This window comes from Mirounga leonina, unplaced genomic scaffold, assembly GCF_011800145.1.
Source record: "Mirounga leonina isolate KUSES-001 unplaced genomic scaffold, KU_Mleo_1.0 Mir_366, whole genome shotgun sequence".
Lineage (NCBI taxonomy): Eukaryota > Metazoa > Chordata > Mammalia > Carnivora > Phocidae > Mirounga > Mirounga leonina.
The window spans coordinates 19,181,749-19,198,485 of NW_023270709.1; the positions used below are offsets into that span (position 1 = coordinate 19,181,749).

The window sequence follows — 16,737 nt, forward strand, 5'->3', positions numbered from 1 at the left end:
CCCAGCCCCACCGCGCCCCTCAGGGACGCGAGCAGAACGCGGTCGCAGTGCGGCGCGCGCGCAGCCCCACCGTGCCGGAGCCCCGTCTCACCCCACTGTAAATGCCGCCGCAGGCTGCGAAAACGGGAAGCCCCCGGAGCCCGAAGGCTGTGCCGAGGCCGCAGCGGGGCTCGCATTCGCCGCGAACGTGAACACTCCCGACGGGCTGGTGCTCGTGAAGTTGAAATTGGTGGTGCTGCCGCTGCCGAACTGGAAAACCGAACCTGTGGTAGTTAAAGCAGAAAAACTTCACGCCGGGCAGGAGGGCAGTGTTTCCAGTAAGGACTCTGACCTTTACGTACAAAAACGGGGGAAGGATTAAGCTCTCTTATAATCACTTAATATAAAGAAAGTTACAACGAAGAATTTTCTCCACTGACCCACACAACATACTTAAAAAAACGCCCTTGGACAAGTGACCCAACTTACCCACAACCAAGGAGGAAAGGGCAGAAGAGACTTCCGGTTCAAGATAGTGGAATCAACACACATTTAGCGCTAACTTCAAAAATTATGTTAAAATAATAGTAAAGGGATTTTTACAAAGCTGGGGGAAAGAGGAGACAACAACAACAACAAAATGGAGATGCTGGGAAGCTGACTGGAACCAAGTACTAAGCTAGCAGCAGGGAAAGCATAGACGCAGTTCCATTTACACTCAACATACCCAAAGGCTTGGGTGCCAGGGCCCTCTGGAAGGGAGAATGAAGGTGTGACTATAAAAAAAAAAAAAAGAGGAGGAGGAGGAGGATGGGAGAGTATCTGTGTAAGAAGCAGGCACCCAGATCACTCCCTCCCCAGTACCAAGCAAGATGATAATTCTCTACCCCAACAGAACAGAACGTCAGTCTCTGGAGGGGTCTCTGAACTAGGGGATCACACACAAAGGCAAGGGCATCCTATCAAAACTAGAAGGATTAAAAGTAAGTTGATGTAATGAGCACGGACAGCTGCAGCCTTCCTCCCTGACTCGGCTCCCAGAGCATGGGCAATCAGAAGTGGGAGTACCCTCCAGGCACGACGGGAATGGGAATAACCTCTGGGGAACCTGACCTTCTAGAAGGAAACACCTACTGATACTAACCATCCATGTCCTCCCAAGTAAGCAGGCCCGTCAGACAAACCTACAGTGAGATTCATGATCTACGAGCCTATCCATGCACAAAGAATTATCAAGTGGTACTTAGGTGTCCCATGCTCATAAAATTATAAGTTGAATAGGAAAAAATATTTGCAAACCATGTATCTGATAAAGAGCTGATATCCAAAATATATTAAATTACCTTCTACAACTTGACAGTCAAAAAAAACCAAATAACCTGATTTAAAAATGGACAAAGGACTTGACCAGACATTTCTCCAAAGATGAACAAACAGCCAACAGACACATGAAAGGATGCTCAACATCACTCATCGGGCACATGCAAATCAGAACCACAATGAGGTGCCACCTCACACCTGTTAGAAGGGCTAAAAATCAGACAAGAGATAACAGGTCGGCGAGCACGTGAAGAAAAGGAACCCTGCGCTCTGTTGGTGGGAATGCAAACTGGTACAACTGGAAAACAGTATGGAGGCGCCTCAAAAAAATTAAAAATAGAAATACCCTATGATCCAGCAATCCCATTCTAGGTATTTCTCCACAAGATTTGAAATCAGGATCTCGAAGAGATATCTGGACTCTCGAGTTCACTGCAGCATTATTTATAACAGCCAAGATGTGGACACAACCTAAATGTCCACTGACAGATGAAGAGATGAAAACAACGTATATCACACACAATGGAATACTATTCAGCCTTTAAAAAAAATATGCAAAAACATGAATGAATCTGAAGGACATCATGCTAAGTGAAATAAGCCAGTCACAGGACAAATACTGCAGGATTTCTCTTATATGGGAAACCTAAAATAGCCAAACCACAGAAGCGGAGAGAAGAAGGGCGACTGCTGGGGGGCGGGGTGTGTGTGTGTGTGTGTGTGTGAGAGAGAGAGAGAGAGAGAGAGAAATGAAAGGAATGGAGAGGTGCTCTTTAACGGGTGTGAAGTGTAGTTACACAAGATGAGGGAGTGCTAGCAATCAGCAGTACAAGAGGGCGCCTGTAGTTAACAACACTGTATTAATACACTTAATTTGCTGAAAGGATGGATCTCATGTTAATTCTTACAATTAAAAAAAAACAAAACCACTGTGAGTAGATAGCCAAGAAGCACCAAACATTTGAGGAAAGTATTTCATAAGAAACACCAAGACCCAAACAATAATAGAGAAAAGCAATTTGTAGAGAATGGACTAGAACAATAGCTTAAAGGGGAAAAAACGAAAACCCACACCTCATCATTAAGATCCTCAAGAGATCAACAGGTAACAATTCTGAAACAAGAAGAGAAGAATATAAAAAGGATACATCCGCAGAAAAAAGAACATTTAAAATTAGCAAAAGTAAAATCTTGACCAAGGGGAAGTAAAAGATAAATGTAAGAAATCTTCCCAGAAAGGACAAAAAGGAAAAGAGAACAGAAGTTAAAGAGTGAGGCACAAAAATCGTCAAAGAAGTAATTCCAGAAAGTTCCCAAGAATGGACGTTCACAAAAGGACAGACTAAATTCCTCACTGTCAGTGAGTAAAAATGGATCCAGATCAACGACCATCCTCCTGGTAAGTCAGAACACTGGAGGCAAAAGAAAAGATCCAGTGAGATTCCAGAAAGAAGAAATGGGTCCAAAAGCAAAGTTCAAGAAAGACTTCCAGAGCAACTAGGAGGGAGCCAAAAGTCCAGCATGGAGAAATGCTTTCAAAACTATGAAAATTATTTCCAATCTAAATCTGTATTCAACCAAAATCTTACCAAACACAGGCACAGAATAAAGATACTTCCAGAAATGTAAGGTTTCAAAATTTTCTTCCCTGAGGACTTAAGAAACCACTAGAAGATCTGCTCTATCAAAACAAAAGAATAAGAAAGAACAAGACACTGACATCATCCAGGAAAGAGAGGAAGCTAAGGGCAATCCCAAGAGAATGGTAAAAAGTGGTACCAAGACCACAGTTAAATAGCAGGCCTAGAAAGCCCCGTAGAAGGAACAGGTCAGATGATTCTGTGAAAAATTTCCTTCAAGATACTAAATAACAAGCAGCCAATGTATTTGAAAATACTGAGAAGTGATCTCTAAGAAAGGGAGAAGAGCAAAAGTTATGACTAATGATAGGTACAAAGAAATTATTAACAGAGAGGGATCACTGGTGCTGGAGAAAACAGAATTCTGTATAGAAAAGAAAAGCACGCTGTATCACACAGCATCTGCATCCTGGAAACACTCATCTGAGCACATAACGGCCACTCGAGGAGGAGGAGAGAGAGGAGGAGGGAAATGGCACTTGTGTGAAAAGCTACACTCTGCAATTCACGTGCTGAGAAGAATCAATCCTGATTAAAATGGTTAACATACGTCCCAGCAGAAATTCTTCTCCCTGTACTGACAAAATACTAATATCCAGAATACATAAAAATATTCCTGCACATCAGTAAGCAAAAGTGAAACCACCAAACAAAAAAACGGCCAAAAAAAAATCCTTATAGAAACAATTCACAGAAAATGAAATCCAGCAGAATCCAAATATGAGAATCCTCGTACAACGTAGTAAGATGTGAATGGGCGCAATCCATCAGGACAAGCTTGCATTATTTTCCGAAGTGTAAGATATGCATGCACACCTTTTAATTTGGCAAGCCCTTTCCTGGTGTATACCCTAGAAAAATATGCATGTGTGCCCCAAGGCACATACACAAGAATGAGCAAAGGTGCATTTCCTTTTTTTTTTATTTTATTTTATTTATTTGACAGAGAGAGACACAGCGAGAGAGGGAACACAAGCAGGGGAAGTGGAAGAGGGAGAAGCAGGCTTCCCGCGGAGCAGGGAGCTCGATGCGGGGCTCGATCCCAGGACCCCGGGATCATGACCTGAGCCAAAGGCAGACAGCTCAACAACTGAGCCACCCAGGCGCCCCGCAGAGGTGCATTTCCTAATTGCTAAAAACAACTCCAACACGTTCATCAACAGTATATGGATAAATTGTGCTATGTTCATAAACTGATTTACTCTACAGCAGTGAAAATGAACAAACAGTATGTAATAACATGGAGGAACTTTACAAATAAGAGTGAAAGATGCAAGAATCAAGAGACTGAATACAGTGAGATTTCCATTTATGTAGAGTTAAAAATAAGGCAAAATGATATTTTGTAGAGCTTCACATATCAGCAGTTAACTTTAAATAAAACCCCAGGAAAGGGATCACCATAAAAGCCAGGACACATCAGAGCAAGGAAAGAGAGGCACATGAGCAAACAGGGAGCAGGAGGGGCTACTGGTGGTGGGCTAGCCACACGTCTGCTCCACCACCACATTGCTCATATCTGTCCCATGCTTTTCTATAGGAAGTCTTATTTTACAGTTAGAAAAGTATACATCCTACAGTTTTGAGGAAATATATCCTCTTAGTACAATGTGATTAGCCATATTTAAACACACACACACACACACACACGAATGTTCATTTAAATATGCAAGTCAAGCATCATCAAACAAAGTGTCCTGGGCGCCTGGGCAGTTTTGGCCCAGGAGAGAACTGGAGTGGGGGCATAACCTCCTGAAGTAAATCCAGTCACAACGAAGATTAGAAAATGCGGCTGAAATCTAGGCTGGAGTACTCCAAAACTCAAATGGGGAGAAACGGGACTGAATCGATGCTGCACCTCAAAGAGTAAGAAATACCTACATGTCAGTCTCATGCTTTAATGCCTTAATGTGCTTCACTGTATGAAAATTGGGAATGTTGTTTCTAGGGAAGTCCAAGCATGTACTTTTCTATTCCAAGTACAAGAGACATTTAAAGAAGTAAGACAGGGGGCACCTGGGTGGCTCAGTCAGTTAAGCCTCTGCCCTGGGCTCAGGGATGGAGCCCCAGGTCAGACTCCCTGCTCAGCGGGGAGTCTGCTTCTCCCTCTCCCTCTGCCGCTCCCCCTGCTTGTGTGCGCTCTCTCTCTCTCAAATATACAAATCTTAAAAAAATAATAAAATAAAAAATAAAGAAATAAGACATAGGCATGGTTTTAAAATTCAGAAACATGCTATCTGCATTCAAGCAGACGCTAGGGACAGACACCAGGCTACTTGCAGACAAGCAGACCCTGGATACAGAGCAGGGCACACTCACCGGAACTCGGAGCTGCCGCAGAGCCAAATGCAGACTGCCTGGGCTGCGGTCCGAACGCAGGAGGCTGGCTACTGCTTGACACAGTCCCAAAGGTAGGCGGTGCAGCAGGCTGAGAAGCTGCAGAAAACAGCGCTGCTGCCGAGGACAGAGCTCCAAAGCCCGGGGGATTAGGCTGGCTGGCACCTTGACTCTGTCCAAATGTCGGAGTTTGGTTAACCCCAAATGCTGGACTGGCAGATGGTGCTGAAGGCCCAGTGCCAAATACAAAGGAGGATCCTAGAGGCCCAGAGAAACACGGATGTCACTTAATAGCTACCATGAGATAATCCTCAAGAAACATCTATAAACTCGGCAGCAAACTTCAAGCTTCTTTTCGGACACTTACCTTGCTGAACAGATCCCATCAAGGCAAGGTTTGAATATTAAGAATATAATTCTCTCCATTATTTAGTGAAACCATATAGAATTCACATCAACAAAATGGTCTATTAGCAAAAATCCCCACCTTCGCAGCGAGATTTTTTCAGGTAGAGGGACTGATCTAAGAAGACACGCGATCTCTCATCAGATGATCTACCACACAGCAGAGACCAGCTAGTGTTGTCCTCATGTACATGCTACATACTGGGGACGCGTGTCGAATGAAACACTCCCCAGTTTCTGGTTAACAACCTAACATCTCAAAAAGAACACTTGGAAAAACTAAAGATGACACTGAGACTAGAGAAATTCCTCCCAAGAGTTAATTATGTTAAACCGAACCCAATATACACGATTCCACGCAGTGAACGGTTACAACATCCCGGGTAAAGCCGGCCTAGTGGCGCCGGGCCGTTCTCTGGTCACCTGCTACGTCACCTGCAGAGAGAGGCCAGAATTCCAGCCCGTCCAGCTAGCACACGCACGTTCTTCCTTTGTCACCGTACCTGCAGAGCTGGATGTGGTCGTAGCTCCGAAGCTGAAGCAGGAGGACGCGGTGCTGTTGCTGCCGGCTCCCGGCCCAAAGACGAACGGGGTGACGGCCGCGCTCGACGTGGTCGCTGGTTTGCTCTCTGGAGAAAACAGCAAAGACTGAGGCGCGCCCGATTCGGCCGAGGTCCCGAAGGCAGAGCTGGCCCCGGGGTTGCTGGCCTGTCCGAACACAAAGATGGGCCCGGGTGCGCTGGAGGCGGCGGGGCTTCGGAACACGGCCCCCGCGGCGGCCGGCACGCTGCCCGTGGGAGCGCCGCTGCTCAGGAAGGCGAACGCCGGCTTCGCTGCCCCTGGATCTGCAGACACGAACGACGGGACACACAAGACCTCTGAGCGCAGGCAACCACACAGCACTCTCTGCTACGCTGCAGTCTAGTCATTCGTGAGAACACAGAATCCTCACGTCTTGTTAAATACATTCATTCAGCACACGGACGTGTTCTATCACATTTTGATGTGAGCCAATATATCCGTCTTTTCTTTTATGGCATCTTAGATCAGGCAACTTTCAGCATTCAGATTAATAAGGATAAAAAGCATCCCTCAATCCCACACATCAAACTGGAGCTACGTCTGGGTAACTGTTCAGATAGCGGGAGACCGCGTGCCTCTCGAGTTTGCGACCGACGTTAGCAGGGTCCTAGTCCCCCCGACTGCTTCACTGGCTGCCCAGTGCAGCCTCCACGCACTCATGTGCAACTCCACGCTTAGGACATGGTAAATTTCCACATCCATGTGCATCTGTTCCCTCTACAGTTACTGTTCCTAGACTGTTGAATTACCGTGGCTTCGCAGTTCAGTCTGCCGTTAGCGGACTGAACCTGTTTGTGTGCCTGCCCCTCCCTGCAAAACTGCTGGGGCATTTGCCCTTCCAGGTGCATTTTAAAATGAGCTTAGCTTGTCACACCCCACAAAAGTTCCTCTCGAAACGGAAACGGAGGCTTCCAGCTCTGGAAGGCATCAGTCACAGGACAAAAGGCCCGGCCCCGGGAAGACCGTCTGCAGGGCCGTCCTGGCGCCGTGTGGGGACAGAGGGAGCGACCCCGGCAGCAGGGCCAGCGGGTCACATGCAGCCACGCGATCGCTACACTGCACGCCTGAAACTAGTGATGGGTGTGTCAACCACACTCAACTAGACACAAACCCGAGATGATGCTGGGGGCGCTGGGAGGGAGAACACGCTCACTCAGGAACAGGTATGAAAGAGGTCATTTGTCCAGCTATTTCTTGCTGATTTAGAGGAAAGCTACTGGTTTTTATACGGTGAGCCTGAAACCACCCACCTTCCTGAAGACGCTTTTTTTTTTTTTTTAACCATCCCAATGTCGTCTCAGTTCCAATACGGTCTCTAGACAGGCTGCTCGCGGTATGGTATGGGCGTTAGTTTGATTTACAGAAAGTGGAGCACGCTGGCTCACTTTCAAGTTGGTTAACGGGAGCTTAAGAGTGTCTGTTTCAATGGAAAGAGTATAGTGATACCATGATTACATTTGATTAGACCCAATCTTATTTTTTATTCCTTTCCAAATCGTATATAATTTAGTATTTATTTTCTTATTTGGAGGGTGTTTTGAATGTCCAGACAACGGACCAAAAAACATCCACTGAATTCCATTTTTTTTTTTTTTTCAGGTTAATTTTTCATTTCGTGTTTCCAATGTATTATTTTGAAGTATTCGTGGGTGTTCTATTTGCTTGCCTGTCTGAAAACATCTCTATTTTGAATTCAGCTGGATATAAAATTGTAGGATTAAGACCATTTTCACTTTGAGGACACTGCTCTATTGTTTCAAGCACAAATTCAAAGTCTGATGACAACCAGCTTTCCCTCTCTGAAAGCATTCAGGATTTTGGCTTTGGTGTCCTAAAATCTCACTGGTCTTTGACAGTGAGTAGGCCATTTCCATTTTTAAGGCCAGGGTCTTTCTCTGCACGTTGGAAATGGTCTTCTGTCACACTTTGACACTTCGTCCATCCTGCTCTCATCTGCTACGCGCCCCTCCTGCGATGGCACTCGTGAGCTAGCAGGACTCCGTCTCCCTGCACTTTTGCACCAGGCCCTGGGAAATCCCAGTTCACCAATCTATGTTTTTTCTGCTCCTCAACCCACATAATGATTTTATTTCACCAACCACATTTTTAAGTTTTTTAAATGCTTTCATTTTTCCTTCAGGATATTAGTTTTCATAACTGCCTCTGTTTCAGGGACCAGTTATATTTGTTGTCTATGCTCCTTAAATGCCTGATGATGACTGGTTAGCTCTACTTGTGAATGAAGGCCTGTACATAAAGACTGAGTTAGAAAATATTTCATGAGCCTACGAAGGCAGGCCTGTTCTCCTGAATAGTATGCCAATTCCAACTGTCAGAGCTCAAACAGAAGGGAGAAGCATGGACAGATGTGCAACCCTGTGGGCTTGCAATCAGAGCTGTAGAAAACACCATCACCTCACGGGGGTTTGGAGCGGTGAAAACTGAAAATCCTATGTCCTTTCCAGAGAGTTGTTACAGGTCTCTCTCAACTCTGTTCAGTGTAAACCATTCCCTGACCTGCTGCATTTGTCCACAGATCAGAGACGCCTTGTTTAAAAGAAAAAAAAAGTTTTAATACTTACCAGCCGTAGTATTGGTTGGAGTTCCAAACGTGAAAGTGGCTTTTGTTGGCTGTTCCGATTCCTTCTCAGATGGTTTTGCCATACTGAAACTAAAGGTGGACTTTGAAGAACTCTCATCTTTGGTTTGCTCTGAATTTCCAAAGGAAAACACTGATTGACACTTTGGCTCTTCACTGTCAGCTTTCTTCCCAAACACTAGAGAAGTAGAAGTGACTGGCTCTTGCTGTTTCTCTTCTGTCCTTCCCAACACAAACAATGAGGCAGACGGCAGAGGGGCGGGTTCTATGCTGCCAAAAGTGAACCCTCCTTTGGCGGCAGGCATTTCTTCTTTTTTGGCTTCTGACGTCTTACATGCGAAAGGAGCCACTGAAACACTCTTGGTTTCTAGGGTTCCAAAGCTGAAGCTGCTCTTGTTCTCCGAGGTCACTGCGGTGTTAGTAGCAGCAGGTGTGGGGTTAATAACACCAGTACCAAAGCTGAAGCCGGCAGATGAAGACTTGGGTAGTTCCTCCTTCTTCTCTTGCTGCCCAAGATTGGACACCCCAAACTGAAATGGAGCTAACGAAGCTGTAATACTTAAACCCGAAGGAAGTCCAAACTTAAAATCATTCTCATTCTTACTGTCTTTTTTAGCTTCTTCAGGTTTAGACTCAGACGAAACTCCAAACTTAAAATCTCCTACTGGTTTAGGAAATTTAAAGCCTTCACTCCTGGAGTTTGGAGACTCAGAATCTGAAGACGCTCCTACTTTGAAGCCTCCCTGATCTCCAAACTTAAAATTTCCAGTGCTTGAGAAAGTCTGAGAAGGCCCCGAAGTGGATGATGGGATACCAAACTTGAAGGATGAGGCTGCGGGGTTCGAAGACGAGGAAGATGTGCCAAAGCCTTCAAAACATAGAAGACACCACACAAAGACACGGAATTAATGCTATCCTCTCAAACAAAATGTACCCCTGAAGAACAAAGAGACAAAGGAATAACTCTGGAGGGGCGCCTGGGTGGCTCAGTCGGGGAAGCGTCTACCTTCTTAGCTCAGGTCATGATCCTGGGGTCCTGGGATCGAGCCCTGCATCAGCCTGCTTCTCCCTCTTCCCTGCCGCGCCCCCTGCTTGTGCTCTCTCTCTCTCCCAAATAAGTAAATAAAACCTAAGAAGGAATAACTCTGGAAAGCCTACTTTGAAGAGCGTTAGCCACGTCCGTGACCGCGAAGTAGCAGCCCAACGTTCGGCAGGAGCACTCCACCTCACTCCTTCCAACTACCCTCACAAGCCGTTTTCGGTCCGTGACACTGGCAGAGATCAAGCAAACCTCATAAAGCAGTGTTGGTGAGGAGTCTAGGACTAACAGACACTTTATACATGACACATAGATGTGTAAATTAGCACACAATTTTGGAAGGCAACTGTCAGTATTTACTAAAAATCACAAACACATGTATCCTTTGACCCAGCAATTCTACAGCTAAGTCTTTTTTTTTAATTTTTTTTTTTTTTTTTTTAAGAAAAGCAGACAGCCACAGGTAGTCATTTGGATGCATCTGGAGTCTTGCAAGTTTGACTACCCTCCGTTCTCCTACGAATGGACCTTGAGAGTTTGTCTGGAGGTTCTGGCAGGGGAGCGCAGCTACTCGTACACCCCTGACCAGAGAAGGGCCCTCCTCTGCCTGGGAAGGTCGTCCTCTTCGACCAGAGCACGCAGCTTCGGGAGGGACATACGTGGAGCCGTGAGCAAGGAAGGGGACACCCACCTGGCCAGCCAGATCAGGGTAATCTGCCCTGGTGACCAGTGGGGTGAAGATAGGTCGCAGCCAGATCGCCCTCACACCCTAAGTCTTTATTTTACTGTAAAGTAAAATAAAATAAAAAAACTTTATTTTAAAGATAAACTCACAGACAAGCAAAATGCCATATGCAATCCCAGGCAGCTGTAAATGAAGAACAAAGATGTGTCCAAGCTAGCCACGGTAAAATCAAGGGGGCAAAAAGGCAGTAGGATATACAACATTTTCTAATAAAATAGAGGGAAACAAGAATATACAGGTAAGAGTATATTTGCTTATCATGTTCATAAAAAAAGCTCTATTCTAAGTTCTAAGAAACTAACCACAGTTCTTCCCTCTGGTGGGGGAAGAAGGATGGAAAATGAACCAATGGGGACAAGAGATACACTTTTCACTATGAATCCTGTCATAATTAGAGTTTGAAATCTTGTGAATAAAGTTCATTATCAAACACTAAAAAAAAAAATCTTTAGCATCAAAGTACCAGAAGAACTGTGTGAGCAGAAGCAGTACTTAAAAAGACAAACAATACTATGTTGACAAGATCAAAGTCTTGGTTTCATAATGCTTTTCTGTAGCTGAGTAAACTAGAAATGAACAGGCATCACTGGAGTGCTGAGATATTTATCCTTTACCCTGCTTACCCACGTATAAAGACAAATGACAGCCACGCTTTAAAAGCCCTCTTACCTTCAAATTTCCCCCCTTTAATGATGACCCATTCCTTTCTTTCTCTAAGAAACGTAACTAAAAAATTATCAGAATCACAGGAGCAAGCAGTATTCTGCATGGTCTGTAAATACATTAAGTGATATTAGACAGAAAGCTAAAACTGAAGGGGCTAAAGACAATAATTAACTCATTATCACCTCTGCCTCAAAGGCTCAGATTTGAAGGTATGGTGATTATAGCACAATAGGGAGAGAACACGGAAAAAGGATCACAAGGTTAACAGCTACATAACGACCTCAAGTGGACTGGAAAGTAGTGATCTAAGACACCCAAATGCAGTGTTTGGGGTTTTATTTATTTATTTAATTTATTTATTTTATCTATTTGAGAGAGAGACCAAGCACGAGCACCTGGAGGGGCAGAGAGAGAGAGAGAGAGAGATGGAGGGAGGGAGAATCTCAAACTCCATGTTGAGTGCGGAGCCCAACATGGGGCTAGATCTCACCACCCTGAGCAAAACCAAGCGTCACTCAACCGACTGAGCCACCCAGGCACCTCAAATGCAATGTTTTTCAAACCAGTTGTGTCCCTTTAGCCATGTAATTAATTTAGTTGGTTGCAACCAGCATTTTTCTTCTAAAATGAAAAAGAACAGAAATAGGGTAACTTAAACATACTAAAGTATTGGTTTGTGATACTTTTTGTTCAATCATAAAGACAAATACCCTGTGCATGTGATAGGTCACAATGCAAAAGTTTATTGATTGGTTTCCAGTCAAAAGAGTCTCAAAGCCACTAGTCTAAGACATGGTTACAAGCTGATAAAGCTCGGCATTCTTTCTTTAGTGCCCTCACGGTCTCACCTTTGAGACCTCCTCCCTCACCGATTAAAATCTTTCTTACCTCTCCCTGACTGTTCCTTCAGATCTAAAATTTCTGCTCTTTCCCAGCTTGATCAACCTTTTGACTGAAATGTACCTCGTATGAAATACTAAGTCATAAAGGGCTATGAAGACTTGAAAAATCTGGCCTCCAGCGACAGTTTAGCAAAAATTGTTTTTAGAGATTCTTCCTTTGTATTTACGAAACAAAATTATTAAGAGAGTTCTTTTTCTGGGACATTCTCTGGGAAAGCAAAGCCCAAATCTAGCTTACTTACAATAAGGTTCTCAGGGCATAAATTCCCAGTCAGATTAAGAGTCAGGAAATTCATCTAGATGCCAAACGTTTGTTAACAGTTAGAAACAAGTTATCTGCAACTCTCTCAGACTCAACACAAGATAGAATAGTCTCTTGCCAGGTGAAGAAAAAAAAAAAAAAAAAAAACACCTCGCTGCTGACCAGGAAATCACCCATCTTTACAGTAACTCAGATGTGAGCTAACAGTGTCCAGAACGAGATCTCATTTTACGTGAATTTTCAATAGAGAACAAACAATTTAAAAACTGAAGCTGTTTGCGAATATTTCACTTTAAAATGGCAGTACGAGGAGGCACTGCCCCAATGCCTTACCTTTAAACTCAGATTCTGTGCCTGGCTTTGCGCTTTTGCACGCCACACATTTGGTAGCATCTGCTTTATTCTGTACCAGGCACACGTCACAGTCCCAGCTGCCCTCGGGTTTCTTGAACTTGTCTAACCCCAGGCAGCTTCCAGAAGACAGAGAGGCGGGGACAGTGCTGCTACCTGAAGCAGGTACCGAACTTCCTAAAAAACAGCAAGGAAACACATACAAATTCTAATTCACATTATGTCAATATCTTAAGGCATCACTAAGTCTAAACGTTCAATTAGTGTTTCCTATTAAGACAGATAAAGTGCCAGAAATATCAACTTTACACTGTTAAAAACAGTATAGACAGCTCAGATTTCTTTTAATCTTACAAACAAGCAGCTCACACTCACCTTGCCTAGTGATGAGCTCTCTCTTAACCCGAAGTTTGAATAATCATGGTTTAAAAAAAAAAAACACATGCTCAGAAATCAGAGACTAAAAGACTAAAATGTTCTTAAGAATCTTTATCAAATCTCTTCAAACAGGACAGCATTTTAAAATCCAAGATATAAATTGTAGGCAATATCCTAACACATAAAATACATAGCCACAGACCACGTTAATTTCAAGATTTCAAAGCCCAGCTCTGCCTTTGAAATGATCATTTTTGCACAAAAGTTCATGGCAGTGGTTAACAGACATTTATTAAGTACCATAATATACCATGGTTCTAAGGACATAAAGATGAATGAAATGCTGCTTAACTTCTAGAAGTGCTAACGGTCTAAAAAGGGGAAAGTAAAACATAAATGCATAGTAGCACCATCACCAAGATGGAAAGTGATAAATGAGAAGAGAACGAAGAGCTGACTGTGGGGCAGGAGAAGAACGGATTCACAGAGGTGCCATTTAAATCTGCCAAGTTTGTGGGGAGCAGAGGGGGCACGGGAAGGACAGCTCCACGAAGCCGTCACGAAGTGTGTGACGAGGGGAGCCATTCATTCTGGCATCCCCACCTGTTGTCCACCTGTCGCCTCTCCCAGCCACCTGGTGTCTGTTCTACCGTTAGGTTCTCCTCCATCTTGCCAAGAAAACTGCTCCCCGAGGCTCCATCTTCGGTCCACTGTCCTCACAAGTCTCACCACCAACAAAACTGCTTCCTCTGCGCTTTCCTCCCCAGCCGGCCAGCGTGGCTGCATGCCTCCTCCTCCCTCACATGTTCTCCTAGCGGTGTCGTTCCCTTTTTCTGAGCCTCCTACTGCTACACTGTGTCAAGCGGCCCTCGGCTCTTGCTGGATTAAGTCTTCTTCCTGAGACCTCCGCTCTTGTTCCCCGAAGTCCATTCTTCTAAGAAACAACCAGTGCCACACAGTTTTGGGTTTTCCTCTCTGGGTCCTCCTTTACAAGATTAATTGTTCCAAAGTTTCATTCCTGCCACTCCCTGAAGTTACCAGAGCTCAGTTTTAGGCCATCTCCTCTATTCCCACGACTCCCTCACTTTACATCACCTCTCCTCCCATGCCTTATTTGAAAACTATAGCCTACTGATGCCCAAATTTGTATTTCCAGCCCAGAGCGCCCATTATAGGATATCCAAAGGCCTTGCATGTATGTGTCAACTTTCCAGCTTCAAATCCACAGGGCGTCAACTGTACATTATTCAACATCCTGATTTGACTCCATTAGTATCCGTAGCCATTACCTTTGCCCACAGCACTACGGATACAATTTCCTCATGTGTCCTCTGGTCTCCCTTCAACTTTTGCTGTCTTCAAATCTACCCTCCAAAAAGCCACGAAGCAATTTGTCAAACATACAAATTGTACTGTATCACTCCTCTGCTTAAAATGATGGTTCATCATTGACAGGATGAAGTCGGATTTCTTTAATAAACGTATGAGCTTCCTTTATGTGTGGCTAACAATTTACTTCCTAACTTTTCTTCTCCTAATCAACTCAGAATTAATTCTAGTTTCTTGTACGATCAAAAACTTGCCTTTTTTGGGGGTGGGTGGGTGGGTGGAGGAGGAATGCCAGATGGAAAAAGAAAAGTTATTTCAGAATGAAGATTCTGAAATCTTATTCTTGTGGAGATGTCCAGTAAGAACTAGGAATATGGCTCACCCCTTGTGTTCAGACATAGAGTATACGCTAACAAATCAAGAACTTTCCGTTGCAGACCTAAAACTACATATCCATGAATAATGCAATAAAAGAGGAAGTATAATTCCCAGGGTATTCATAAAAGGTTTTATTTAGCACCCATGTTACCATATATCTATACCAAATAGTTCTATAATATTATTACAAAAACAGCAAAGAGTCATTTCCAGTTGTGAATCTCAGTAACTTTTTCAAATTTGAACAGAGAAACAGGAAAAACTCAAACCTGACTCCATTTTTCTCACTGCCACGTTAGAATTTTTCCATTAATGATTCAGTAATTTACTATCATGGCAGTATCTCCGGCAGAGAGCACATAGGTATCACCATTAATATTCGGCCACAGCCTTTTCATAAAGCAGTATTGTCTACCCCTTAGTGAAACCTTTTCTGGAAATGACCATGTGCCATCCTCATTTCTAAGAGGAAAAGAGACGAGGTGGTATTTCGTTCTGGAGAACAGTTTGAGAAAGACTGTCCCTTCTAAGATCTTTCAGCATCTGTATTAGTCATCTTTGAAAACGATCGTGAAGAGCAAGAAGTTTCTGATAAAAATGTACGTAAAGAAAGAGGTACAAGTATATATTGGGCTGTTTAATGCACCGCCTCAGATAACATGGAGATCCAGTCCCACGCAAGTCATTTTACCTCAACACGGCTTAGAAAAATTAAGATGTATGAGGAAATGCTCATCCTGCCACATTACATTGAGGTGGTTCTTAGTAGAAAATAACTTTAAATGTCCTACTAAAATAATGAACAAAATTTTCCCAAAGAGCCATACACGTACCTGGTTTCTCAGACACACAGGACACACATTTACTGTCTTCTCCATTATTAAAAACACAGCACACTGGACACTCCCAAGATCCCACGGGCCTTTTAAACTGATCTGCAAACCCTAAGGCGGCCGTGGTCACAGTGCAGGTGGCAGATGAAGCAGCCACAGTCACAGCGCTCTCTGAAGCCGCAGGCAACGTAAGGACTCGCTTAACACCAGTCCCAGGCTTCGGCGTTTCACAAGCCACACATTTTATCGCCTCGGGTTTATTCTGCACTAAGCAGGTATCACAATCCCAAGTGCCTACTGCTGGTTTAAATTTGTCTCCGAAACCTGTCCCTGACGCGGGAAGAGTTGATTTGTCACTTTTACTTGGTACTCCAATTCCAGTTTGTTTAGCAGTCTCTTTTGGCGGAAGTTTTGTTGCTTGACAGGCTATGCACTTGCTGTCTGTAACTTTGTTCTGGAGTAGACAAGTATCGCACTGCCACGATGGTCTGGCTTTTAAACTTTCCCCAAACCCGATGCCACTAGAAGAAAAGCTACTTATTGCTGGTCTTGTATAAACAACTGGGCTTGTGGTAGTAGGCTGAGCAGCAAGAGAATCTGCCTTTGGTGACGTGAAACCTATAATGAGGGAAAGAGGAGAGTGTAAGCAAAAAAAACGTAAGGAAAGCTTTCTAATCAAAACATGAACTGATATGCTATTACTAGGAGAACACATACTTACACACATTTATGCAGTTACTAAAATCCAATGTGGACTACTTAGAGTTTTGGGTTTTTTTAGCTAAGCAATATTTATTAATCACATAATTAATAAGTGACACTTTGGTCCTAGTTAAAATTCTACAAAAGAGGTTTTGTTTATAGTACATTACTTTCTTCCTCTAGGAGTTTCTACTTACTGTAATTCAACCACTATCTAATTTGAGGCTTTAACTGGTAGTAATTTACCGACCTACACCGTCATCAGCGTTTGCCACACTCTGCCTTGCCGC

General features: G+C 43.9%; 1 protein-coding gene across 2 annotated transcripts in view; it reads right to left on the bottom strand.

Annotated features, from left to right (window-relative positions):
- NUP153 (nucleoporin 153) overlaps positions 1–16,737 on the bottom strand; it is a 77,943-nt gene that overhangs the window by 1,866 nt on the left and 59,340 nt on the right. For both annotated transcript variants that reach the window (XM_034985732.1, XM_034985733.1), the window contains exons 16-21: positions 15,746–16,363; positions 12,810–13,004; positions 8,846–9,730; positions 6,185–6,526; positions 5,259–5,534; positions 92–263 (exon numbers count right to left, since the gene is read on the bottom strand). In XM_034985732.1, coding sequence (XP_034841623.1) covers positions 92–263; positions 5,259–5,534; positions 6,185–6,526; positions 8,846–9,730; positions 12,810–13,004; positions 15,746–16,363 — 2,488 coding nt within the window. The remainder of the gene's footprint in view (positions 1–91; positions 264–5,258; positions 5,535–6,184; positions 6,527–8,845; positions 9,731–12,809; positions 13,005–15,745; positions 16,364–16,737) is intronic.